Raw genomic sequence first — 27,149 nt, 5'->3', positions numbered from 1 at the left:
GTGTTTATCTTCTCAAAAAAACCAACTTTTTGTTTCATTGATCTTTTGTTTCTTTTGGGGGGGTCTCCATATCATTTAGTTCTGCTCCAATCTTAATTATTTTTTTCCATCTATAAACCTTGGGATTGGATTGTCCTTGTTTTTCCAGTTATTTGAGGTATAGCACTAGGATGTGTTATTGAAATCTTTTTATTTTTTTGATGTAAGAATTTATCACAATAAACTTCCTGTTTAGTACTGTTTTTCAGAATCCAACAGGTTTTGGTATGATGTGTCTTTATTTCATTGGTATCAAGAAATTTTTTTATTTCCTGTTTACTTTCTTCTTGGACCCATAGATCATTCAGGAGCCTGTTGTTTAATTTCCATGTATTTGTATAGTGTCCTGTGTTTTGCTTGTTATTAATTTCTAGTTTTAATTCATTGTGGTCTGAAAAGAAATTGCAGATGATTTCAATTTTTTAAAATTTATTGAGACTTGATTTGTGACCTAATATATGGTCTATACTGGAGAATGTTCTATGTGCTGATGAGAAGAATGTATATTCTGCGGTTGTTGGATGATGTTCTCTAGGTATCTGCCAGGTACAATTAGTTAAAAGTGTAGTTTAAATCCTATGTTTCTTTGTTGATTTGTTGTCTGGTTGTTCTATCCAGTGCTGAGAGAGGGGTGTCCAGGTCACCAACCATTATATTATTGGGGTCTATATTTTGTTTAGGTCTAATAGTGTTTATTTTATATATCTGGGTGTTCCAGTGCTGGGTGCAAATATATTTATGATTGTTCTGTCTTCTTCTGAATAGATCCCTTTATTATTATATAGTGGCCTTCTTTATTTCTTTCTATGGCTTTTAGTTTGAAGTCTATTTTATCCAATATAAGATTAGCTATTCCTGCTCATTTTTGGTTTCCATTAGCATGGTATATCTTTTTCCATCCCTTCGCTATTAGTTTGTGTGAGTCTTACAGGTGAGGTGAGTCTCTTGAAGACAGCATATGGTTGGGTCTGGCTTTTTAATCCAATCCATCAGTCTGTGCCTTTTGAATTGAGAGCTTAATCTATTTATATTTGGTGTTCTAATTGAGAGGTATTCTCACACTCCTGGGTTTTATTACTTTTTGTTTAGATGTTTTAAATGTCTTTTTTTCCTTCCTTCCTCTTTTATCGTTTATCTTCAATGTTTGTTGTTTTGGGGGGTGAAGATTTAGTTTCTTTTTTTTTTTTTTTCTCCTTTGCATTTATGTTTACCAGTGGGTTTTGATCTTTCTCACGTATTTTTATTATTTTTCAGATTACAGAGTTAGGATTCCCTTGAGAATTTATTGCAGAGCTAGTCATGTGGTGGTGAACTCCTGCAGTTTATGTTTGTCTGAGAAATACACTATTTCTCCCCATTTCTGAAGGAAAGTCTTGCTGGGTATAATATTCTTGGCTGACAGTTTTTATCTTTTAGCATTTTGACTATGTCAGCCCATTTTCTTCTCACCTTTAGAGTTTCTGTTGAGAAGTCTGCTCTTAGTCTGATAGGGGCTCCCTTTTAGGTGACTTGATGCCTTTTTCTTGCTGCTTTTAAGATTATCTCTTTGTCTTTGAGCTTTGCTAGTTTGATTATAATGTGCCTTGGAGAAGACCTTTTTGATTGAATCAACTGGAAATCTTTGAACTTCCTGTATCTGAAGGTCTGTGTCTCTCCCTATACGTGGGATGTTTTCTGTTATTATTTCATTTAATAGATTTTTCAATTCCTTTTCCTTTCTCTTCCCCTTCTGTAACACCCATAACTTGAACATTGGTGCTCTTAAGGTTGTCTGCTAATTCTTTTAGACTTTCTTCATTCTTTAAAATTCTCCCCCCCCCTTTTTTTGTTCACCTTGATTATTTTGTAAAGATGTCTTTGAGATCAGAAACTCCTTCTTCCACTTGCTCTAATCTTCTGCTTAAACTCTTGGTGTGTTTCTAATTTCATTGAATGATTCTTTCAGTTCCAGGAGTTGTGCTACATTCTTTTTTCAGGTATCAATCTCTTCGTAAGTTTCTTCTTTCATATCCTGGATATTTTTTCTCATTTCATTGTGTTGCCTAACTGAGTCTTCTCTTATCTCATTGCATTTCCTTAAGATTCAGAATTTCTTTTCAGTCATTTTAAGAGTTTCCTGTTCTATAGGGTCTGGGACTTGAGAATTACGATATTCCTTTGGTAGTGTCATATTTTCTCATTTTCTTCATATTTCTAGTATCTCTACATTGATTTGTGGTCATCTGGTAGATCAGTTGCTTCTTCTATTACTCTGGAGTGGACTTGGAGAAGAAAGACTTCCTCCTCTTTTTTCCAGATTCCTCTGGTGACTCTCCTGTGTCAATGAAGTCAAATATGTGGCAGGCAATCTGCACAGTGGTCATGGCCATTACTGTGGTGGCAAGCCATCCTTGCAGCAGTAGAAGCTGTGGTGGTTGCTTTTGTGGACCACTTCTGGAAGTGGTGTGGTGCGTCCCAGTCACAATGCTGTTATTGCCTTCTGTGCGGGTGGTGTGAAGCTGCTCGGCTTTTTTCCAGTTGGGCTTCACAGTGGTGGCAGCATTGCTTCTGCCTTCTGTGAAGGTGGGGGAGGGCTGTTTGGAGCTTTTTCCTGCCTGGGCCATCTCTGTGTGATTGCTTGACTATAATTATCTGCTATTACACAGAATGACAGTTTTAGCATACTCAGCCCTTTCTCATCCCATCTTCCTCAGGATTTGAGATTTTAAAAAGTCTAAGTGTTGTAAGATCTATCTCTGTCACTAAAACTTAGCTGTATATTAACTTCTGTTCTAAAAATAGATTGCATTGTGCACTTTTTTCAATAAGTAGAAACTAAATAAACTGAAGACTGCAAAATAAAAAGAGTTTTCAAATGAGATCTTTTTTGTTGCTGTAAACTCACAAAATATAGTACAAATATAGAGAAAAGTGAAGAATAACAGAGAGTCATGATTTACCATATAGACCATAAGTCTTGAGCATTACTGATCCTAAGGTCAAGGTGCTTTCAATATGCCATTCCTAGAAGTGCATGCTATCTAATAAAAATGCATCCAATATTTAGCTATTTAAACCATGCCCTATCAAGATTAAATGTTAAGTACTTAATAATTATAAAGTATGACTAGTAATCATTCATTTCACCTTTTCTTTGATGATTGCCTAAAAATTAATGTTAGGTCCTGAAATTCAGGATTGTTTTTCCAGTAGGGAGTTAATTACTACTCCAGCTAAATAATTCACCAGTATTTCCTTTTTAGATTCATATCATTTCCAGGAACAAACACGAAGAGTATCATCACTTTTGGAAAATTTCTTCAGATACAAATTAGGCAAGAAAGGGATTTTCTATCCCTCTGAAGATTACCCTGATGGGGAGGGGATCATTTGTTTTGCTATGAAAGTTGATCACCCTTAGCAAGAAAGTGTTTTTTTGTGTTGTTGATGCTCTATTCAGAAACCTCTGGAGATCCAGGCCTACTCTTATGTGTAAAGATCTGCCTCTCAGGATGAAGCAAGACCCAAGAATTCTATGACCTTGACTTCCATAAATCAGAACATGAATAAGAAACCAGGAAGAACAGGTTTCTTCATATATCTCTAGGCTATCTGTATATAAGAAAAAGTAAGTTGGAGCAGAGACTGGAAAGCATGAGAAAGTGTTTTGCACTATTGGCGGGGGGTTGTTTGATGAGCTAACAATATGATGGGGTCCTTTCTAGTAAAGAATTGAATTTGCAGTTGTAAGGAAAGTAGAAAAAGTTTAGTCAGGATCTCTCACCTTACATATGTTACAAATGGGCAATAATCAGCACATTCCCTAAGAAACAAGTCATAAAAGTAGTGCAACTGCACATGTGTGCCCATTTACTGATTCAGCATGGTTGTTGTAATTATGTAATGCATAGCTTGTGGCTGCTATTGTGTACTAAGAGTATAAAGGTAATTGCTCTGAACTTCTGTTGGGCAGAGGCTGAGCTTGTCTTGGAGGAATAAAGCATGTCTGTGAAGCTCACATCTAAAGAATAAAATATGTCTACCTTGCATAAAGCTTCTGGTATCTTCTTTCAGTTACCTAACTCATGACCTGCACAGGAAAGGGCAGAAGGATTTGAGATCCAACCCAAAAGCAGTCCTTTTCAAAGATTTTGCATTGTAATATAGTATTGATAGAAAGTTAAAACATTCCAACTGAGAAAGAGACCATCTGGGGTACAAATATCCCAAAAGTTTATTGTTAACTTGACTATTTAACTTTCAGAGATGTAGCTGAAATAGCTAAATACCTGCTTGTAATACTGAATTTATTAATTTATTACACATCCATATTTAAACACACATTTTATACATATTAGATTAGAAATATTATTTCTAGGTCTGCATTTCATTAAACAGTTTTATTCATCCTCTTCACATATGGTTTCAGCATCACTGTCTTAATCATCACTAGAGCTATTTTTGCATCATATTAACAATTTTCAAAGACATTTTATTGTCATCTCAGTGCCTCAAAATACAGCACTTATTAAATTATAGTTTGATACTGATACATGTTACTGGAAATTTATCCAAAGCTTAAGTACTCTCCGCTTAACAATAGAACAGTTGTTGTTTTTTTAATTTTTCCTTTAGGTGTGTATTCAGGATCTCAAAAATGTAGCCACTTATTGATTCTATTAGTTTCTAAAGTTATCTTTAAAATTCTTGTTTACAATGACTTTCAGAACTCCTGAATGTGAAGTTGTACCCCAAGAGAGATTACTAAATATCTTTAACTTGTGTTTTTACTGATTCAGCTAGGTGACACAAACAAGTATCCAATGCTAGCATTCATTAAGGACATTTCCAACTAATGCATTTTCCAGAAAAAAACTTTATTTTTAAAAATAAAGTAATTGAAAAGGAGCTCTTACATAGAGATTTCATAAGGGATTTGACATAGAGCAACTCACTCTTTCCTGAGGAATAGTTTTGTGGAAAGCCTTGACCTTACATGGGGCAGGCATGATATGTGCAGAAAGTCAGCAAAGGTAAGGAAGCTGAACATGGAGATCAAGCTCCAAACAATTTGGGAGAAAGTTTAGCTGGCTGGAAGCAAGGCTGATGGCATGTCAGCTCCCTAAAACTAAAGAAACTGAAGGCTGAATGAAGGAAGTTGAGGAGAGAAGTAGTGAGAAAAGTAGCAATCTCCCCTAGTTTGTATGGCCCCCAGATGATTTACCTCCCCTTCCTAATCTCAACTCTCAGTTCTGACTTTCTCTGTTTAACCTCACCTTTTTTAAATACCAGATTCTCATCACTCCAGGCTAATGAAAAGTTGGCCCCTAAAATTATCCCTCCCTGCCTGTAAAACCATTTTTGTGAACTCTCCCTGGCTTTCCTCTTATCTCTTCTCTGTACATTCACAAACCACACATTAATATAAAGGAAACTTAGGAAAAGATCTATGCTTGCCTCTGATTTCCTGTGACTTGGGGAATCTCTCTAGTCCAGGTCTCTTATCTGGTCTCCTGAAAGTGCTTGTTCTGCCTAGTCCTCTCTGGTGGCAGTATCAAAACCTTAGTTTTTATTCATCTGCCAGGTCTGAGGTTTATGAGGCACCATCATCAGCCAGTCACTCACCTTTGACAGCTCATGCCTTACCCACCTTGATTCAACCACTGGTCCAAAAGTAATTCAGAAACCATAAACAGTTACAAATGATTTTTGTAAAGTCATACCAAAAGAAGATATCTGATTAAAAGTGCATCAAGAAATTATCAAAGACAATTTATCATACATAATAACAGCAAAGGATGTCATTTGTTACTTCTAGCATTCTAACCTCAGCTGCTGGTTCTTCACTTTCCTTATAATCACCTAGCAACTTACAGACACATTAAGCATGACTCTAACTCTACACTACAGAGGTGAAGAGTTACAGATCCAGGTGGTGGACAGAATAAGTAGGTCCTTGTGGGGCAATGGGGAAGCAGGTGAATTTAGTCCCTATCCAGGACCAGATTAAGATGTACTGTGGCCCTAAGGATGAAAATTGTTGATGCCCTTCCTGTACATAAATCAAAATTAAAAGGCAATACTAACCCTGATAGGTCGATAATGGCGTCCAGACATATGTCCACATCCTAATTTCTTATCTGAAAAAATAGTCTTTGCAGATTTGATTAAGTGTTTTGAGAGGAGGAGATTATCCTGGGTTATCTGGATGGGCCCTAAATGCCATCACAACTGTCTTTACGAGAAGGAGGCAGAGATGTCAGATGCACACAGAGAACAGGGACATGTGAAGGTAAATACAGATACTGGAGTGATGTGACCTCAAGCCAAGCAATGCAGGCAGCCAGTAGAAGCTGGAAGAGCCCAGGGACAGCTTTTACACTATAGCCTGTGGAGAGAACAAGGCCATGCTGATACTTAGATTTCAGATTTCTGGCCTCCAGAACTGTGATAGAAAACAGTTCTGTTGTTTTAAGCAACTAAGTTTGTGGCAATTTGTTACAGTGGCAATAGGAAACAAATACTTTAACTTATTAAAAAAGTAGGAAAATCCAACAAAAATGCTATCCCCCCCACCCCATCATTGTGTGATTTCTTCATTCTTTTTTTTTTATTCTGCGTAATATCAGCTCTTTAGAATTTCATTTAAAATATTTTCACAGTTAGGGAGAAATCACTGAAAAATCTTCAATGTGGACTAGTAACCTAAAGCATGTTTAGATTTCAGCAATACTTTTGAAAAAGTCTTTTATGATATAGGTGTAGATGAGATGGAAATTATGAAAACTAGTTGATTACAAATTTGGGTGAATGTGTAACTGAGTAAATGCTTCTACCAAAAGGTACCAATGAATCAATAGTGATAAATGTGAAGAGAAGCTTTCTGTGCTGTGCTGAAGAGCATTGCTCTCAACCCTGTTCTGTGCAAGGTTTTCATCACAAATTTGGGTGATGACATGACATGCTGATCTAGGTAGCTGATGACTTGAAGACGCTGTGCTACGGAAAACAAAAAAAAGACTCTTGACAGGGTAGAATGATGAGATGAATCTAAGAAGATGCAACTAAATATAGGCAAATTAAAGATTCTATAACCTATATTTCACAAGTTAACTGTACAGGTACAGAAAATCTGCTATGCACTTCTTACATGGAAATAATAGTAAAAAAGGACACTAAATGCTACTGTGTGTCAGGTGATAGATAAATGATAAAAAGATATATAGACAATTTTTCATAAACTTTGAGGGTAGGTTCAAGACCCCATAATTTTCAGGCCCTAGTGCAAAATGGAGATGCAGATATACTTATTCAAGAATTAAAAGTTGTAATAAAAGACTGCAAGAACAGAGCATTAACCCTTCTATGTGTGACACTGCACAGGTCACACACTCATGAAGCCAGCCCTGTGTTGGTATTATTTTACATGGGGCCCAGTGATGTAGCAGTCAAGTCTACCTTGTTTAGTAATAAATTCTAGCACAAAATACAGAGCCTGGAACAAAAGGGAAACTTGTACCTACTTGTAGAATGAAAGAAGAGCCCAAAAGGAAGAGTGATGAATCTGCCAACTTCCTATTTACAAAGTAGACAAATAGTGTTTTGTTGTGGAAAGGGAAAAAACTTTAACCATAAGAAAAATGTCTAGTGTTTAGAGAATCTTAGGACCTTAAAAAAGATTTACTCCCTCAAACTTTATTTTAAAAAAGAAAGTCAGGTCAGCAGTTGCTAAGGTGAGCCAAGAACAGACCCTTGTGGCACCTGGTCCAGTCTAAGGCCCCAGGGGGAAGGGAAGTGCACACAGCCCAGCAGGCACCGAGACTAGACCCTTGCCACACCAGGGCTCAGTCTAAGGCCCAGAGGGAAGCACACACTGCCCAGCAGCCATAAAGGTGAGCCAAGAGCTGACCCTTGCTGTACTGGGGCCCAGTCTAAGGCCGAGAGGGAAGCACACATAGCCCAGTAGCCAGCGAGGTGAGCCAAGACCCAAGTGGCACCGGGCCCAGACTCAGGGCCTGGTGGGGAAGGGAAGTGCACACAGCCCAGCAGGCACCAAGGTGAGCTGAGACCTGCACAGTACCAGGGGCTCAGTCTACAGCCATGGAAAATTAGAACAGAACCAAGGTGGTGTAATATAAATACCACCACACCTTCTGTCACCACAAGGACAGTTCACCACCACAGTAGCAGCCAAGGCCAATCTACAAGCAATCTGCCACTCACTTGACTACATCAATATGAGAAGAGTCACTAGTAGAGACTGAAAATAGAGGAGGAAGTCTTTATCCTCAGAGCCAACCCCAGAGTAACAGAAGAAGCAAGTCTTCTACCAGAAGACCAAACATCAATGAAAAAATACTAGAACTGCAAATAAATAAGATATGACACCACCAAAGGAATATAGTAATGATCAATTTCCAGACCTCATAGAACAGGGAATCCTTGAAATGTCAGAAAAAAGAATTCTGAGCAATAATCTTAAGAAAGCTTGAAGAAATAAAAAGAAGATTCAATTAGAGAACACAAGGAAACAAGAAAAAAATATCCAGAATATGAAGGAGGAAATTTACAAAGAGATTAATACCTTGAAAAAGAATGTAGCAGAACTCCTAGAAGTGAAAGATTCACTTATTGAAATAAAAAATACAACAGAGAGCTTAAGCAACAGGCTAGAGCAAGCAGAAGAAAGAATTTCAGATCTCAAAGACGGTCTTTTCGAAATAACTCAGGCAGATAAAAAAAAGGAAAAAAGAATAAAAAATAATGAGGAAAATCTAAGAGAGATAGCAGACAACCTCAAGGGCTCTAACATCCTACTCGTGGGTATTCCAGAAGGGCAGGAGAAAGGAAAAGGGATTGAGAACCTATTCAAAGAAATAATAACAGAAAACTTCCCAGGGGTAAGGAGAAATGCAGACCTTCAGATCCAGGAAGCTCAAAGGTCCCCAAACAGATTCAATCCAAAGAGATCCTCTCCAAGACACATTATAGTCAAATTTGCAAAGCTCAAAGACAAAGAGAGAATTCTAAAAGCAGCAGGAGAATAGCATCAAGTCACCTGTAAGGGAATCCCCATCAGACTAACAGCAGACTTCTCAACTGAAACCCTACAGGCCAGAAGAAAATGGAATGATATATTCAAAATACTAAAAGAAAGGAATTGCCAGCCAAAAGTTCCTTACCCAGCAAGGCACTCCTTCAGAAATGAAGGAGAAATAGTGTATTTCTTAGACAAACAAAAATTGTGGGAGTTCACCACATAACTAGCCCTACAAGAAATTCTCGAGGGAGTCCTTCATCTGGAATCTGAATAATGAAGGTCACTACCATGGATACACCAGAAAGAGCAAAACCTACTGTTAATACAAAAATGCCAGTGAGAAAGAGCAAGAAGCTAAATCATGCCACCTCAAATATCCAACTAACATTGAAGAAGAGAAATAAAAGGGGAAGTAAGGATCAAAAGATATTTAAAACATCTAAACAAAAAGCAATTAAATGACAGGAATTAAACAATATCTGTCAATAACCACCCTAAATGTGAATGGATTAAACTCCCCATTCAAAAGCATGGATAGACTGAGTGGATTAAAAAGCTACACCCAAGTACATGCTGTCTTCAAGAGACCCATCTCACAGATAGAAACACACAGGCTAAAAGTGAAGGGATGGAAAAAGATATACATGCAAATGGAAACCAAAAACGAGCATGGGTAGCTATTCTCATATCAGATAAAATAGATTTTGAACCAAAAAACATAAAAAGAGACAAAGAAGTCCACTATATAATAATAAAAGGATCAATCCAGCTAGAAGACTAACAATCATAAATATATATGCACTCAATACTGGAGCAACCAAATATATAAAGCGAACACTCTAAGACCTAAAGAAAGAAATAGGCCCTAATATGTTAATAGTGGGTGATCTGAATACTCATCTCTCAGTATGGGGCAGATCTTCCAGGCAACAAATCAACAAAGAGACACAGAATTTAAAGTACACGTTAGACCAACTGGACTTGGCAGATATATACAAAACATTTCACCCAACAGCTAAAGAATATACTTTCTTCTCGTCAGCTCATGGAACATTCTCCAGGATAGACCTCATATTAGGTCACAAATCTAGTTTCAGCAAATTTTTAAAACTTGAAATCATTCCAAGTATCTTTTCAGACCAAAATGGACTAAAATTGGAAATTAATAATGAACAAAACTCTGGAAACTATACAAATACATAGAAACTAAATAATAGGCTCCTGAATCCAGATTGGAAAAGATGAATTCAAACTTTCCTTATTTGCAGATGACATGATACTATATACAGAAAAACCTAAAGGCTCTATCAAAAAACTCCTAGAGCTGCTTAATAACTTCAGGAATGTTGCAGGATACAAAATAAATGCCTCAAAATCAATTGCACTTGTATACTCAAATAATGAACTAACAGAAAGAGAAATAAAGAAAGTAAGCCCATTTGCAATTGTCACCAAAAAAATATGACACCTAGGGATCAATTTAACCAATGAGGTTAAAGACCTCTACAATGAGAACTACAAACCACTTCTGAAAGAAATTAAAGATACAAAAAGATATTCCATGCTCTTGGATTGGAATTAACATTGCAAAAATGTCTATACTATCCAAAGCAATCTACAGATTCAATGCAATCCCCATCAAAATACCAATGACATTCTTCACAGAAATGGAAAAAACAATTTTACCTTTCATATGGAAAAACAAAAGACCCTGAATAGCCAAAGCAATCCTGAGCAAAAAAAAAAAATAATAATAATAATAATAAAGCCAGAGTCATAACACCAACTGACTTCAAATTATACTAGAAAGCTGTTGTAACCAAAACAACATGGTACTGGTATAAAAATAGACATTCAGACCAGTGGAGTAGAATTGAGAACCCAGAAATCACTCCTCAGGCTTACAACCATCTGATATTGGACAAAAGTGACAAAAATCTACATTGGGGAAAAGATTGCCTCTTTAAGAAGTGGTGCTGGGAAAACTGGATATCCATATGCAGAAGAATGAAACTAGATATGTACCTCTCACCATACACTAAGATCAACTCGAAATGGATTAAAGACTTAAGTATAAAATCTGAAACTGTAACATTACTAATGGAAAGTATAGGTGAAACACTTCAACACTAGGCACAGACTTTATGAACATGAGCCCGAATGCAGAAGCAGTAAAAGAGACAATAAAGAAATGGGACTATATCACACTAAAAATTTTCTGCACAGCAAAGGAAACAATCACAAAGTGAAATGACAACCTACAAAATGGGAGAAAATTTATGCTAACTATGCATCTGACAACAGATTAATATCCAGAATATACATAGAATTCAAGCAAGTATACCGTAAAAAAACAAATAACCCAATCAAAAAATGGGCAAAGGAGCTGAATAGACATTTTTCAAAGGAAGACATACAGAAGGCCCATAGATACATGAAAAAATGCTCAACATTACTAGTTATCAGGAAAATACAAATTAAAACTACATTGAGATACCACCTGGTAACCCTGTTAGAGTGGCTATCATCAAAAAGATGGTGAATAACAAATGCTGGCGAGGGTGGGGAGAGAAGGAAACACTCCTACACTGTTGGTGGGACTGTATATTAGTACAACCACTATGGAAAACATTATGGAGGTTTCTCAAGCAACTACAAATGGTTCTCCCACATGATCCAGCAATCCCACTTCTGGTATATACCCAGAAATGGAAATCATCATGTTAAAGAGATAACTGCACTGCCATGTTCATCACAGCTTTGTTTACGATAGCCACAACATGGAACCAACCTAAATATCCATCAATGGATGATTAGATAAGGAAACTGTGGTGTATATATACACCATGGAATTCTACTCTGCCATAAAAAAGAATGAAATACTCCCATTTGCAACAACATGGATGAGCCTGGAGAAACTTACGTTGAGTGAAATAAGCAAAGCACAGAGGGATAAATACCACATGTGCTCACTCATATGTGGGAGCTAAGAGAGAAAGAAGGAAGGAAAGAAAGACCACAGTGGTGTGTTGGACTTGCAGAGGGAGAGAACATTCCTTGAGCTAAAGTGAAGTGGTGGGGGGGAGGGAGAGGGAAGTTGGGGATAATTGAGTGGGGGACAAGGGGTGCAAATGCAATTTGTGGTAATGGGTATGCTGCCAGTATGAATCTGGCCCTCACATCAGGGGCATGAGAGGTGACAATCAGTTTTGTATCTCATGAATATTCATAACCAATTTAAAAAATAAAACAAAATAAAAACTGACTAAATAAATAAAAAAATTAGTAAAAACCAGAAAAAAATAAATAAATCAATAAGAAAGTCAGAAGACAACACTAAAGATATAAAATACTCACCATTTTCTCATTTGTTTTGAAAAAATAGCTTCAGATTGCAGGATAAAAAGTTAGGCTGAAATCAGAGTAAGTAAAGACAGTCCCTTAATGCCCCAAAACAAATTCCATGGCTCATTGGAAACCCAGTAAATAGAAACTAATAAAACAAAAAAAACCAGTGAATGCTGGTACAAGATAGATCAGTGTCAATATTCCATTTGTATTTCTGCATAAGTTGTTTTATTAATGTGGAAAATCTTACAAGTTAATTTTTTAAGAACTTGCACAGTATTTGTACAAACTTTAAAAAGTAAAATCTGAATATGAAAACAAACAGGACAAAATATTTTTCTTAAAATGTGAATAAAATATTCAACGTTTCTATAAATTTGGTGGCTAAATAAACAAGTTCTGAAGTATTAGGGATGATAGAAAAGAAAGCTGAAGAGATACAAACTTAAAACAATTTTATCTGAAAAAAAAAAACTTAATATTGAAACTAGGAAAATTATTTTAAAGAACATAGGAAAGTCCATCATGTGCATACTCTATCTCATAACTTATCCTGTTTTACAGAATATAGACATAGCATTTCTACTTTAATTTCATCAGTATATATTTACTAAATACCTAAAAAAGAGAATAACAACACCCTCTGTGGTATGGAAACACCCTAACAAGGTAATCTTATGTGTGCTATGAAACAGACACTTAATATATAGAACAAAAAATCAGCAAATATTGTTTAGACAGAAAATGAGAAAAATAATTAGATGTGGGAAAAATCTGATTTAAACATTGATACTCATAGTTTTTTATGTAGTTTATGACATAGCAAGGCCATACTTAAAGTCATATAAAATTATATTTAATTAGTCATAAATAACTACTATCTTGAATCTAGAATCCTTCACATGTAAATGAGAGAAATTATGTAAGGCACACTGGAAGGGGGTCCTATAAGAAAGTAAATTCGGGTAACATTGTATAATATATACCCTTCTGAAAATGCATAACCACTTTAGCATATTTATAGGTTCTGAATAGTCCAGCAGTAAAAATATTTGTCTAACTTTGTTTACTGTAGAATTTCCCAAGCTTATTTGAACTTGGTATGCCTTTTTAAGTAGGGAAGAGGTGGCTTGTTTACTTTTTTACATAAAATTATAAATATTTTGAGATGATGGTTCTTCTGGAGTTTACTTTGAATTGTTACTTCATGGCAAATGAGACATAAACAAGCAAGAATATTGCTTGTGCTTGCATTTAGTATGCATGAATTGTCATAATTTATTTTACTATTAAGTTTTGTTCACTTTTTGAAAATGTAATTTTTATGCAAATGTACTGTGCAGAATCAGGGAGTTAAAACTCTTTCTCTTTTCACTCTTTACTTTGTGTATTAGTCAAGGTTGTCCAAAGAAAGAGAACCATCATAATATTCATGGAGAATGCATATTATGGAAAAACTTCACATGGATTTCAAAAATATTTTTGCACCAAAATAAACTCATACTCACTTGTTATAACATGTGTGAGCAGGATCTGGTTTGAGGCACTAAGAATGATAAGACATCAGTTTGAGAAGAGCCCCTATCAGCGCAAATGAATTCTGCTAAAATTAAAGCAAGAACAAACATCAAATTTATGGCAAAGATTGGGTAAAATCACTGATGCTTTATGAAAAATTTATGGGGAAAATGCCCCAGAGAAAATGAGCAATTTACAAATGAATGACTCATTTTAAGAAAAGATGAGACAATGTTGAAGATGAAGCCCAAAGTAGCAGACCATCCACATTAATTCTCAGCAAAAAATTAATCTTGTTGGTGTCCTAAATGAAGAAGGTTGATGACTAATAACAGACAATAGCCAACATCATAGACATCTCAACTGGTTCAGCTTATACAATTCTGACTGAAAAATTAAAGATGAGCAAATCTTCCACTCAATGGGTGCCAAAACTTTTGCACTCAGTCAGCTACAGACAAGTACAGAGATTTCAATGGAAACTTTAAATGAATGGGATCAAGATCTTGAAGAATTTATTCAAAGAATTGTAACAGGAGATGAAACATGGCTTTACCAGTACAATCTTGAAGACAAAGCACAATCAAAGGCATGGCTACCAAGAGGTGGACGTGGTCCAGTTAAAGCAAAAGTGGACCAGTCAAGAGGAAATGTCATGACAACAGTTTTTTGTGATGTTCAAGGTATTTTGCTTGTTTTCTTTTGGGAGGACCAAAGAATAATAACTTTTGCCTGTTATGATAGTGTTTGGAGAAAGTTAGCCAGGCTTAAGCAGAAAAATGCCTAGGAATTCTTGCCCAGAGAGTCCCTCTCTAACACTACAATGCTTATGCTCATTCCTTTCTTCAAACAAGGGCAATTTTGCAAGAGTTTTAGTGAAAAGTCAGTAGGAATACACCTTATAGTCCTGACTTGGCTCCCTGCAACTTCTTTTTGTTTTCTAAGCTTAACAAAATCTTAAAAGGGAACCCGTTTTTCTTCAGTTAATAATGTGAAAAAGACTTCATTGGCATGGTTAAGTTCCCAGGCCCCTCAGTTTTCTAGGGATGGACTAAATGGCTGGTATCATCAGCTTACAAAAGTGTCTTAGACTTGATGAAGCTTATGTTGAGAAATAAAGTTAAATTTTTTATTTTTATCTTTTAATTCCATTTTTCCACAAACTTTTTGAAGTCCCCTCATGTGTGTATGTATATCAAAATGTATATATATATAAAAGATATATATTTTATTTAAAGATATATGTAAGATATACATCCTATTTTATACATGAAGATATTTATTATAAGAAATTGGTTCATGTGATTTAGGGAGACTGGCAAGTCCAAAAAAACCCAGATGTGATGTTCTAGTTTGAGACTGAAAGCTGTCAAGCTCCTTTAATACCAGGAAGAGCTGATATTTCAGTTCAAAGACCATCAGACAGAAAAATTCTTAGTCTGAGTAGGATCAACCTTTCATTCTACTCAGGCCCTGATCAGCTGAAGGCTGATTGTATATGACCATCCATAATATGGACAATTTGCTTCAGTCTACCAATTTAAATGTTAATCTCATTTATAAACACCCTCACAGCAACACTGCACATAATGTTTAACTGTATGAGCACCCTGTGGCCCAGCCAAGTTGACTCATAAAGTTAATCATCACACTTGGTCTGATCACAATTTTGAGATATCTTTCCTGTGCAAGGCACTAGCTGATTGTAGTGTAGTAAAGATTATCAACCTGGATAGTGGGGAGACTTGAAACAATTCTCAAAGACGTATAATTAAATGAACACAAGTGATTGCTGTGCCACTTATTAAGCTGCTGCCTTTCACCTCTAAATTCACTATTCCATATTCTACTTTGTGAAGCCAGGGCTAGGACTCTTCATATTGTATTTCTCTTTAGAAACAAACAGCTGAAAATTTAGCCAGCTGGAGTCCTGGTAGATTTATCACTGGAGGGAGACTGGAGGGTAGGCTCACTCCTGTTTTCTTGCTCACAGTGTCCCTTTAGCAATGACACTTCACATGGAGTAACAAATATCTCTAGCAGCAGTTATTTTCAATTTTTGAGAACTTTCCACACTCCCAGAGTTTTATTGCTTTTCCTTAATCATAACAACACCTTCCAGAAAAATCCCCCTTCTAAAGAGTCTCAGACCCCCAGCTCTGAAGGACCCCCCACTTCCCATCCAACTTTTTGTGACACTGGCTCATCTTGATAGTGTTTCCCTCCTCAGAGGTCTGATTTTTAGCTTTTGAGGCCCCTCCTCCAAGCTTCCAGATTCTGATAATCCCAGCTTCTTTGCCCAGCCCTATCATCATGTAGAAGAGAATAAATTTATTTTGGAAGGCCCTTGAAAATATAACTAGTACTAGTGGGTGGAAGTAACAGAGTGTCATGTTTCAAGTCAATGTAGATTACAAGGTTTTAATAATTAGAGATGCCAAATAATTGAGTAGGCTGGAGTAAATTGCACATTCATTGACATAATCAAAAGAAGCTAGACTGCCATTTAAGGGAATCCTTATATATTCTTGGTGGGAATGTAAATTAGTACAGCCATTATGGAAAAGAGTATGAAGGTTTCTCAAAAAACTACAGATGGAACTACCATACAATTCATCAATCCCACTACTGAGTATATGCCCAAAGGAAAGGAAGTCAACAGGCTGAAGAGATACCTGCACTCCCATGTTTATCATGGATCTATTCACAATAGACAAGATTTTGAAGCAGTCAAAATGTCCATCAATGGACGATTGAATAAAGAAAATGTGGTGTATGTATACACAGTGGAATACTATTCAGCCATTAAAAGGAATGAAGTGCTGCCATTTTTAGCAACATGGATGAGCTTGCAGAAAACTATGTGAAGTGGATGGAATAAGCCAGGTACAGAAAGAGAAATACCATATGTTCTCACTCATATGTGTATGCCAAAAAAGTTGATCTCATAAAAGTAGAGAGTAGAATAGTGGTTACTAGAGACTAACAAAGGGAGGGGGAAAGGCAGATGGGGAGAGGGAGATCAATGGATACAAAATTGTGGAGAGATAGAAAGAATAAGATTAAGCGTTCTACAGCAATATAGGGAGACTACAATCAACAACAAATTACTGTATAACTTCAAGTAGCTAGTTGAGAGGATGTTGAATGTTCCCAACACAAAGAGATGACAAATGTTTGAGGTTATGGATATGCTAAATACCCTAATATGATCACTGAACATTGTATAAATGTACACAAATATCACATTGTACTCCATAAACATAAACATATACAATTATCACGGGTCAATTAACAATCGATTAAAAAGAAAAAATTTCAAAGACAGAAATAAATTAGAGGATACCAGAAATGGGGGGTGGGGGATAGGATGGGAGGAGGAATAATGAGAAATTATTTCTTAATGGGTACAGAATTTATGTTTAGGATGGCAAAAAAGTTTTGGAAATAGATACAGGTAATGGTTACACAGTATTGTGAATGTAATCAATTCCATGCAATTGTATGTTTAAAAATGCTTAAAATAGCAATCCTTATGTTATATATATTTTACCGCAATAAAAAAAAAATGAAAAAAAAGTGAGAATAAAAAAAAAAGATATTGCCAAGGGGATTTAAAGTATCAGATGGGAGATTGGGCTGAATGATATCAAAGGTTCTTTCCATTTGGATGACTCCACAATGTAACTTAGAGTAACATACAACTACAGCTACCATTATTGAGTAAATACTAGCTAACAGGTACTGAATCCAATTCCTTACTTATATTATTTCTATGCTTAAACAACTCTATACTGTAAAATATTAGCATTCCCATTTTGCAGATGTAGGAAAAGTAACTGAGGCTTGTGCAAGATAACTCATTAGCCAGGACAAGTGTATCCAAGTGGTTAAGGCAGGATTTGGACTCTTGTGGGTTCTACTGCCTGCTTCCTAATAAATCTCAGAAATGTAACTCTGAAATATGTTTTATGGCAGTCTCACATTGCCTGATTCCAGCTAGTCAGTTTTATTTCAACTTTTGCCAATTTTCTTTTTGTACAAAATAAGGGAGGAGGAAAGGCACTGAGAAGTGATGAGTAAAAGGTAATGACAACTTAGCAACAGTTACCTATTCATCAACCCATGAAACTGATTCAGACCCTGTCACTTAGACATGCTGCTGCCTCTATCAGGAAGGCTCTTTCTTTAGCTACCTGGTAAACTCTGGCTATTCCACTGAAGATGGGCTAATTCTTGAGCCCATCTTCAGAGAGAACTGAAGGCTCCTGAATGTCTGCTCTCTGTGTGCCATTATTGAAGCTCATGATATGCTAGTCTACCTTTTTATTGTTGCTTATTTGTCTGATTTTCTTTGAGGGCAATAATTTAATTTACTCATTTTTGTATTCATAGGACCTAGTAAGATACGTAATAGTAAGTATCCAGAACATGTGTTCTTGAGACAATGAAGTATATTAGAAAAATCATAGCATTTGAAGTCAGTTTCCGGTTTGTGATCCTGGGCAAGATTACATAATTTTTCTAAGCCTTATTGTTCCCAGAGAGAAGAGTTTCAAGAACGTGTGATCAATGGTTTCACACACTACACTTGAGCAAGATCATTTAATTTTTCTAAGCCTAACTTGTCCAAGAGACCTTTCAGCAGTTTCTAACACTACACAAAAGTCGTTGTAAAAAGTGCCCATTGAATTCAGCAGAAAGATCAGTCATTAGTGACCATTTTGAGGCAAGTACCAGTGGAGGAGTGAGGGCTGAAGCAAGTTGCAGTGAGCCAAGTGTTACACCGAATGTAAAAGAAAAGGAGACAGTAGCTTCAGACAGCTCTCATGAGTATTTAAATGAAGGGGATGGGAACTTGATACAATTAGACGTTCTTCAAAGCAGTTTCGTTTATTAGTTTGAAGAGGGGGAGATTTAAGTGTGTCGTATTTAAATGTTTCAAGGAAAGAGGCAACATCGAGGGATTAACAAGGAGAGGCAACAATCTGTAGAGTGATGTCTCTGAGGAGGCTCCTAGGAGGAAATGGCATGAAAACAAAAATGGAGAGATTTATTTGAGACAACAGGAGGTGCCAACTTCTTCTATTCAACAAGATTACACGGAAAAGGATAATGTGGATAAAGACAAGGTTACAGGTGTATAGGTAGAAAGGAACTGAGGTAGCTCCAGTCTGGGCTTCAAAAGCAATCGGTAGCACAGCACCAGGATTAAGAGCACCTCATGTGGAGGCAGACTCTGGATTTAAACCCCAGTTCACCCTCTTACTAATTGCATAACCTCAGGCAAGTTATCTCACAGGCCAGTGCCTTGTTTCCCGGATGGTGATAATCATGCACTTACTGTCGTGGGGGGTCTAAGGAATCGATCAGTTAATATGTATACATTCATCTAACAGTTCTGGGCATAATAAACTCTATATGTGTTAGCTGTTATCTGTAAGTGAAGCAAGGGTTGTCCTGCTGTAAGTGACAGAGATGGTGGGTTCAGAGATTTTAACAGAGGGGAGACAGGTTGCAGGGGTATTCAGAGTAATAAAAAAGAAAGAGCTAGTGCAACATAAAAGAAGTGGTAAGCGGTGTTGAGGACCCAGTTTAAGTGAAGATCATAAACATGCTTCTCAACCATCTTCAAGTTTTTTCTCCCTTCAGCCTGGTACAGGTAGACGGAAAGAAGGCAGAAAGGTGAGTTGATCTACCTAGAAGCTGTGCTGGAAGAACAGTGACGCGATGGAACTGAGAACCCTAACAGTAGCGGACTGAAGTGACAGACCACAGAGTCCAAGCCACACATGGTCAGGAATGAAGAGAGTAGAGAGACGAGGACCAGAAAAGATGGGCAATTGGTCTTATGGAGTTTTCTGAGCAAGAGGGATAGGACAGAGGGAATTATGGTAACCTGACATCTACCCTTCTACACACTGCGGACATCCAGAGACTTCGCCTTCCCTGCATTGGGACTGGAAGGTAACTAAGGGGGAGGGCAGGGCCCACGGGCGACCATAAAGAGAATTGTGACCGGGCGAGGCGTGGCGGGGCTTGCGGGCGGTGGGTGCTGCGCCCCCCCACCCCCCAATAACTTGGTCCGGGTCAGGAAGGAGGCGCCGGGGGTGCCCCGAGGCTCTGCAGCATGTGCCTGTACTGTTGGGGAGACGAAGCTGTCCAAGTACACCCCGTGAGTCCTCCGAGGCTCTTAACCCCGCCTCAGCCACCCCTGTCCCAGTCGTGCGCTCCCGGCCGGGGCGTCCTCGGGCATCTGGACTCCCAGCGGCTGCACCTGTGGTCTGGGGCTGGGGGTGGGAAGCTCCGGGTGAAGTGGACAGACTAGATCCCTGGGTGCCAGTGTGACCCCGGATGAAGAGACGCCCCAGCCAGCTCTGGCGAGGGGTCGGGCACGTTCAATCCACTGTGTGTTGATCGACTCATCGACTCGCCCTGGGAGGTGGGGTGGGAATTACGGAAGTGGGGGGTCCAGATGATGTTCTCGATGTTCAGATGTGGAGAAGATTGTTTCTGGGTCTTCGGGTTAAAAAATGGGATCAAAATTCCAGAAGGCAGAGGTATTTAAGGTATGATTTAGGAATTAGGGGAAGGGGTGGGAACCTCATAAACTAATAGCCAAGCTTCCTGGGCCTCAGGAAAACCAACCCACCTCAACCCTAGCTTTCCCAGGCTTTGGAAGCCAGATTAAAGGCTCGATTCCTCAGCGACGAACACAGGGACGCCACTGAAGTCAGTAGCAGCGAAAACGCGAACGTTTGGATTTCCTGTTTGTGCACACTTTCCCTCTAGAATAAATCCCAGTACTCCACCTATTCCCTTTAATGTATCATAGGTGGCTCTTTTTTCTCCTAATTCTTTCTCGTCCACAGCAGTTTTTACCTTTGATGTTCTCATTCTGATCCTGCCTCTTGCAGTTGGGATAATATTCATATACTACATAATTAAAAACCAGCAGCATAGGCTTCCTATTATAATAAATAATTTATCTGTTTTCTCATTACTTTTATGTGTGTTTTAATTTTACATTTGTATGTGTTTATTTCCACATATTATGTAGGAAGGACCTAGACAGCATCATCCTTCAGAGGTCACGGAGAAGCAGGTAATGTTTAAATAAAGAACTAAATTCTGGTTGTTTCAACATTGTGCTTTTAACTTGTTCCTTTATTTGTGGTGGTCTCTAACATGATAGAAATTTTAGTAGCTAGACATTTCTGCTGTGTCTTTCTTGGGGCTCTGGGATCTTCTCACTACTATTGGAATGGGTCTTAGCTAGGGTAAGCTAAATGGCTTATATCCTCATTTTTTAATGTAACATTTAATACATATACAAAAATATACTCATCATTTACATTTATAAAGCAGAATAATAAAATATACCTCCAACTTAATAAAAGCATTATGAGTATCCTTGAATCCAGCCAGGGACTGCTTTTCTATTGTACCTTCCTGTATTGCTCCCAGAGGTAACCACTATTTTGAATTTTATTTTCATTAATCTCTTCTTTTTCTTTAAAAGATTGTCACATACATGCCTCTGCAAGTGTATCATTTGTTTTTACTTGGTTTTGAGGTGTATAAACATAGGATCACACAAAATTCAGTGTATGATTTACTCTTTTTTCTCAACATTGTTTCCTAAGATTTGTCTAGAATGCTGTATATAGTTATAGTTCCTTTGTTTTCTCTGCTGTTTAATATTTCCTTGTGGAACATATCATAGTTCATTTATTTATGGACATTTTGGTTGTTTCCACATTTTTCTATAATGAACAGTGCTACTATGAACATTCTAGTACACGTCTTCTTTCCCCATACACAAGAGTTTCACTTGATTATTTAGGCAGGAGAGGAATGTCTGGATCATAAGAGCAAACAAACTTTTCTTTGTTCTAAAATAATACCACATTGTTTTCAAAGCCATTGTATCAATTTACAGTCACATTGGCAGGGGATAAAAAAGTTCATTACTCATATCCTCTCTAATACTGTATTTTATTATCTTCCAAGCATTCTAGTTTGATCCTCTAAGTTTCTGCTGCTTATAGATGTCATACAATGGTGACATAAAAAGCTGTGTGACGTGTAACATTTAAGAGGGCTAAAGAGTACACTATTCTTATTTCTATAAAGAAAATCCCTTAGGCATTTTCAATGAACATTACCTTTAAAATAAAAGGTAACACATGTATCCATGAGTCTGGATCTATCTAAATGTGCACAGTGGTGAAGTGGGGATCAAGAGTAAATAGTCTCATTTGAAAATCCTGATACTCCAATGTGTTTTTCTTCACTTATGAACCACACATTTGAAAGAAACATGTTTTTTCCTACTTCTATGTAGCTGTGTAAAGCATATACACTTTATCTTTTTTTTATCGTAGCAATCCAAAAATATAATCAGCATGTTAATGTTTACATGTTATAAGAAGTATGATTTGTTTTCTTTCCTTTTAATTTTCCTAAAGACTGCAGATAAACGTATTCAGTATTTGCAAAATCTAAGGAAAGAGAAGAGGAAATTAAGTAAACGGTTTGCAAGGCCTTCTCCTGTTCCAGAACCCGGTCTCCTAGTAAGTATAGAGATTTCAGTGAAATCAACGAATTCTTAAATGTCACTGACATTGTCATTTTCAGTTTATGTAATATTCACTCTTTTTTTTCCCATTTTTCTTTGAGAAATTTGTAATTTTAGTCAGAGAAGTTACCTTAAAGCTCCCCTAATCAAATTCTCATCTATTATTTAAATCTCCTTTGCAGTCATCTCCTGGAGTTGTTATGGTTTAATGAAGAGTATGATCTTTGAAACCAAGTTGTTTTGGATTCCAGTTCTTGTTTTGTCATATGTTAGCTGACTGCCTAAATTTATTCACTTAAATCGTTTGGATTACATTATTTGGGAAAAAAATTACAAAATCTCCTGACAAGTAGCTAGGATTGAACACTTGCCACATCAGAAAACTCTGTACACCAATCACAGCTTATTCCATCTTTGCATATCTTTGACAAGGATATAAAACTTTTAACACATAACACATTGTATTGTGTATTAATTGTATTTCTTATAGACCTTTTTACATGTGGTATTAATTATATTTCTTGTAGCTAGGCATAAGTCCTATGGCTCTTCCATTTGAAAGTCCTTCAGATATTTGAGGACAGCTATTACTTTCCTCCAATTTCAGGCTTTTCTTCAGGGTAAAAATCCACATTTTCCCTATCCATTCCTCTTTCAGCCTACTGGTGAGTACTGGCCTTATTTGAGCAATCTCCAGAGTCAGGATTATATTTCCTAAAGAAAGATTTGGGAAAAGTTATACATTTCTAATAATTAAGAATTTTTTCTGTTGGTTGTCTTTTTGAAAGAAAATACTTTATAAGCACCACTAATGGATAGCTATGTTAGTTAGGAATTATTAACTTTAGCTCCTTGTAACAGAACTCAACTGCAGTGGCTTAAACAAATAGAAATATATTTTTTCTACAAACAAGAACTCCTGATCTAGGCAGTCTGTGGCTTATACGGTAGTTTCAAAAATCATCAAAGTCGTCCCTTGTTCCTTCTGTTTTTCTGATTCTGCATACTCATCCCATGGCTTTTATTCTTATGGTCTCAAAATGACTTCTCTATCTATAAACATTATATCCACATTCCAACAGGAAAAAGGTATAAGACAAAGAGTAAAATGAACATGTCACCTGAGTCAGTTTCCTTTTGATCAGGGAAATAGCCTTCTTGGACTAAAATACACTTATATACATTTAGTTATTTTACCAGCTTTATTGAAGAATAATTGGCATACCATACACTGCACATATTTAAAGTATACATTTTTAAATGTTTTGACACGTGTACACTCATGAAACATCACCACAATCAAGATAATGAACATACCCCCATCACCTTGAAAAATTTTGTGTGTCTCCTTTTTTTTAATCAATAGGCTTACATTCTTAGAGCAGTTTTAGGTATACAGAAAAATTGAACGGAACATACAGATAGTTCCCATATACTCCCTCTCCTCCTTCCCCAACAGTTTCCCTATTATTGACATCTTGTATTGGTGTGATACATTTGTTACAATTGATGAACCACTGTCAAAACATTATTTTTAACTAAAGTCCATAGTTTACATTAGAGTTCAGTCTTTGTGTTGTACAATTATATGGGTTTTGATAAATGCATGCAATATCTTCTATCCACTATTACAGTATCATACAGAATAGTTTCACTATCATAGAAATCTTCTCTACTCACCCTGCTCATTCCTTCCTTCCTGCCCCTCCCTCACACCCCTGGAAACAGTGATCTTTTAACTATCTCTACAGTTTTGCCTTTTCCAGAACATCATATAGTTGGAATCATACGGTATGTATCCTTTTCAGACTTGCTTTTTTTTTTACTGAACAATATGCATTTTAGGTTTCTCCACATCTTTCATGGCTTGATAACCCAGTTCTTTTTATCACTGAAAAATATTCCATTGTACGGGTGTACTCCAGTTGGCTTATTCATTCACCTATTGAAGGATTGGTTGCTTCCAATTTTTGGCAAAATGAATAAAGCTGCTATAAACATTCATGTGCATGTTTTTGTGTGGACATAAATTTTCAACCCATCTGGATAAATATCTAGGAGCATTAATGCTCGAACATATGCTAAGACTATGTTTAGCTTTGTTGTCCAAAGTAGCTGTACCATTTTGCATTAACTCCAGCAATGAATGAGTTCCTACTGTTCCATATCCTCTTCAGCATTTGGTGTGGCCAGTGTTTTGGATTTTAGCCATTCTAATATGTATGTAGTGGTATCTCATTATTTTAATTTTCAATTCCCTGACAACATATGATATTGACCATATTTTCATATGCTTATCTGCCATTTGTATAGTTTCTTTGCTGAGGTGACTGTTCAGATCATTGGCCCACTTTTTAATTAGGTTGTGTATTTTCTTATTGTTGAGTTTTAAGAGTTCTTAGCATATTTTGAATACAAGTCCTTTATCAGTATGTGTTTTCAAAATACTTTTGTTCCAGTCTGTGACTTATCATTTTTATTCTTTTAACAGTGTTTTCCCAGAGCAGACGTCCAACTTAGTGATTTCTTATATGGATCACGATTTTAGTTATGTATGTAAAAACTTATTGCCAAAGCTAAGGTCACATAGATTTCCTCCTGTATTATCTTCTTGAAGTTTTTCAGTTTTGTATTTTACATTTTAGGTCTATGATCCATTTTGTACTAATGCTAATGAACGATATAAGGTCAGTGTCTAGATAATTATCATTATAATCTTTTACATATAGATGTCAAGTTGTTCTAGCATCATTTGTTGAAAATGTTTCTACAGATATTCTTTGTATTGCATTTGCTGCATTGTCAAAGATCTGTTGACTGTATTTATGTGGGCCTGTTTCTGGACTCTCTCTTTTGTTCCATTGACTTCTGTTCTTCTGCCAGTACCACACTGTCTTGATAATTATGGCTTTACATTGTCTTGTCATCCAGTAGTGTTAGTCTTCTGACTTTGTTCTTCTCTTTCAATGTTGTGTTGACTATTTTGGATCTTTTTCCTTCCCATATAAAATTTGGAATCAGTGTGTGTGTTGAAATCTGCAAAGTAACTTGCTGGAATTCTGATTGAGATTGTGTTGGATCCACACATAAGTTTGTGTTGGACATCTTAACAATATCGAGTCTTCCTGTAAATTAACATAGCATTTATCCCATTTATTTAGATTATCTTTGATATTTTTTTCATCAGTGTTTTGTAGTTTTCTTCATCCAGATATTGTACATATTTTGTTAAATTCATTTTTTGTAAGTATTTCATTTTTTGGTGTTCTGTTTTTAACTTCAAATTTAAGTTGTTCACTGCTGATATATAGGAAGTCAATTGACTTTTCTATATTAAACTTATGTCCTGCAACCTTACTATAATCACTTATTATTTCCAAGAGTTTGTTGTTATTGTTGTTGTTGTTGTCGATTCTTTGGGATTTTCTATGTAGGCATTCATGTGATCTGTGATCAATGACAGTTTTATTTCTTCCTTTTCAAACTGTATTCCTTTTATTTCCTTTTCTTATCTTATTGCATTAACTAGGGCTTCCATTATGATGATGAATAAAAGTGGTGAGAAGGGACATACTTGCCTTGTGCCTGATCTTAGCAGAAAAGCATCTGGTTTCTCACCATTAAGTACAATGTTAGGTGTAGGTGTTTTGTAGATGATTTTTCTCAAGTTGAGGAAATTTCCCTCTATTTCTAGATTACTGAGAGTTTTTATCATAAATGTGCATTGGATTTTGTTAAATGCTCATTCTGCATCTATTGATATGATCATATGAGTTTTCTTCTTTAGATTGTCAATGTGATATATTATGTTAATTGATTTTTAGATGTTTAACCAGCTGGGCATACATGGGATAAATCCTAGGTTGTGATGTATAATTCTTTTTATACATTGTTGGATCAATCCTTTTGTTGAGGATTTTTATACCTGTTCATGAGAGATACTCACTTGTAATTTTCCTTTCTTATAATGTCTTCTTCTGGCTTTAGTATTAGGATAATGTTGGCCTCAGAGAATGAGTTAGGAAGTGATCCCTCTGCTTCTATTTTCTACAAGAGATTGTAGAGAATTGGTGTAATTTCCTTCTTAAATGTTTGGTAGAATTCTGCAGTGAAACCATTTGAGTCTACTGCTTTCTGTTCTGGAATATTTTAATGATTGATCTAGGCCTATCCAGATTACCTATTTCTCCTTGTGTGAGTTTTGGTAATTTGTGTCTTTTGAAGAATTAGTCAATTTCATCTACATTGTCAGTTTTATGGACACAGAGTTACACATAACATTCCTGTATGTTTCAATTAATGTTCATGGAATCAGTAGTGATTCATGGAATAAGTTATTGCTTTCATTTTTGACATTGGTAATTTGTGCCTTTTCTTTTTCTTGGTTAGCCTGGAAAGAGTTTATCAACTGTATTAATATTTTCAAAGAACCAGATTTTGGTTTCACTGATATTCTCTGTTGCTTTCTTCTTACAATTTCAAAGACTTCTGCTCTAATTTTTGTTTATTTTTGCTTACTTTGGATTTAATTTGCTCTTCTTTTTCTAGTTTCCTAAGGTAAAATCTTAAGAGTATTGATTAAAATTAAGATCTCCATCTTCCCTAACAAATTAATTCAGTGCTATAAATTTTTCTCCAAGCACC

The 27,149-nt window shown here is 36.3% G+C and overlaps 1 protein-coding gene across 1 annotated transcript; it reads left to right on the top strand.

Annotated features, from left to right (window-relative positions):
* Positions 1 to 20,054: 20,054 nt before the first annotated feature.
* CCDC179 (coiled-coil domain containing 179) lies at positions 20,055 to 25,204 on the top strand. The gene is made up of 4 exons (XM_063094979.1): positions 20,055 to 20,099; positions 20,985 to 21,029; positions 22,396 to 22,500; positions 25,151 to 25,204. The coding sequence occupies exons 1-4, from the start codon at positions 20,055 to 20,057 to the stop codon at positions 25,202 to 25,204; spliced, it is 249 nt and encodes an 82-aa protein (XP_062951049.1).
* Positions 25,205 to 27,149: the final 1,945 nt, after the last annotated feature.

The sequence above is a fragment of the Cynocephalus volans genome, chromosome 4, assembly GCF_027409185.1.
Source record: "Cynocephalus volans isolate mCynVol1 chromosome 4, mCynVol1.pri, whole genome shotgun sequence".
Classification (NCBI taxonomy): Eukaryota; Metazoa; Chordata; class Mammalia; order Dermoptera; family Cynocephalidae; genus Cynocephalus; species Cynocephalus volans.
This window is presented reverse-complemented; position numbering and strand designations above follow the sequence as displayed.

Bases quoted from the DNA above. Each gene is read 5' to 3' on its own strand.
- CCDC179 (XM_063094979.1), top strand. From the start codon at position 20,055: ATGTGCCTGTACTGTTGGGGAGACGAAGCTGTCCAAGTACACCCC. The intron at 20,100-20,984 runs GTGAGTCCTCCG...CATATTATGTAG, and splicing joins AAGCTGTCCAAGTACACCCC to GAAGGACCTAGACAGCATCA. The intron at 21,030-22,395 runs GTAATGTTTAAA...ATTTTCCTAAAG, and splicing joins CAGAGGTCACGGAGAAGCAG to ACTGCAGATAAACGTATTCA.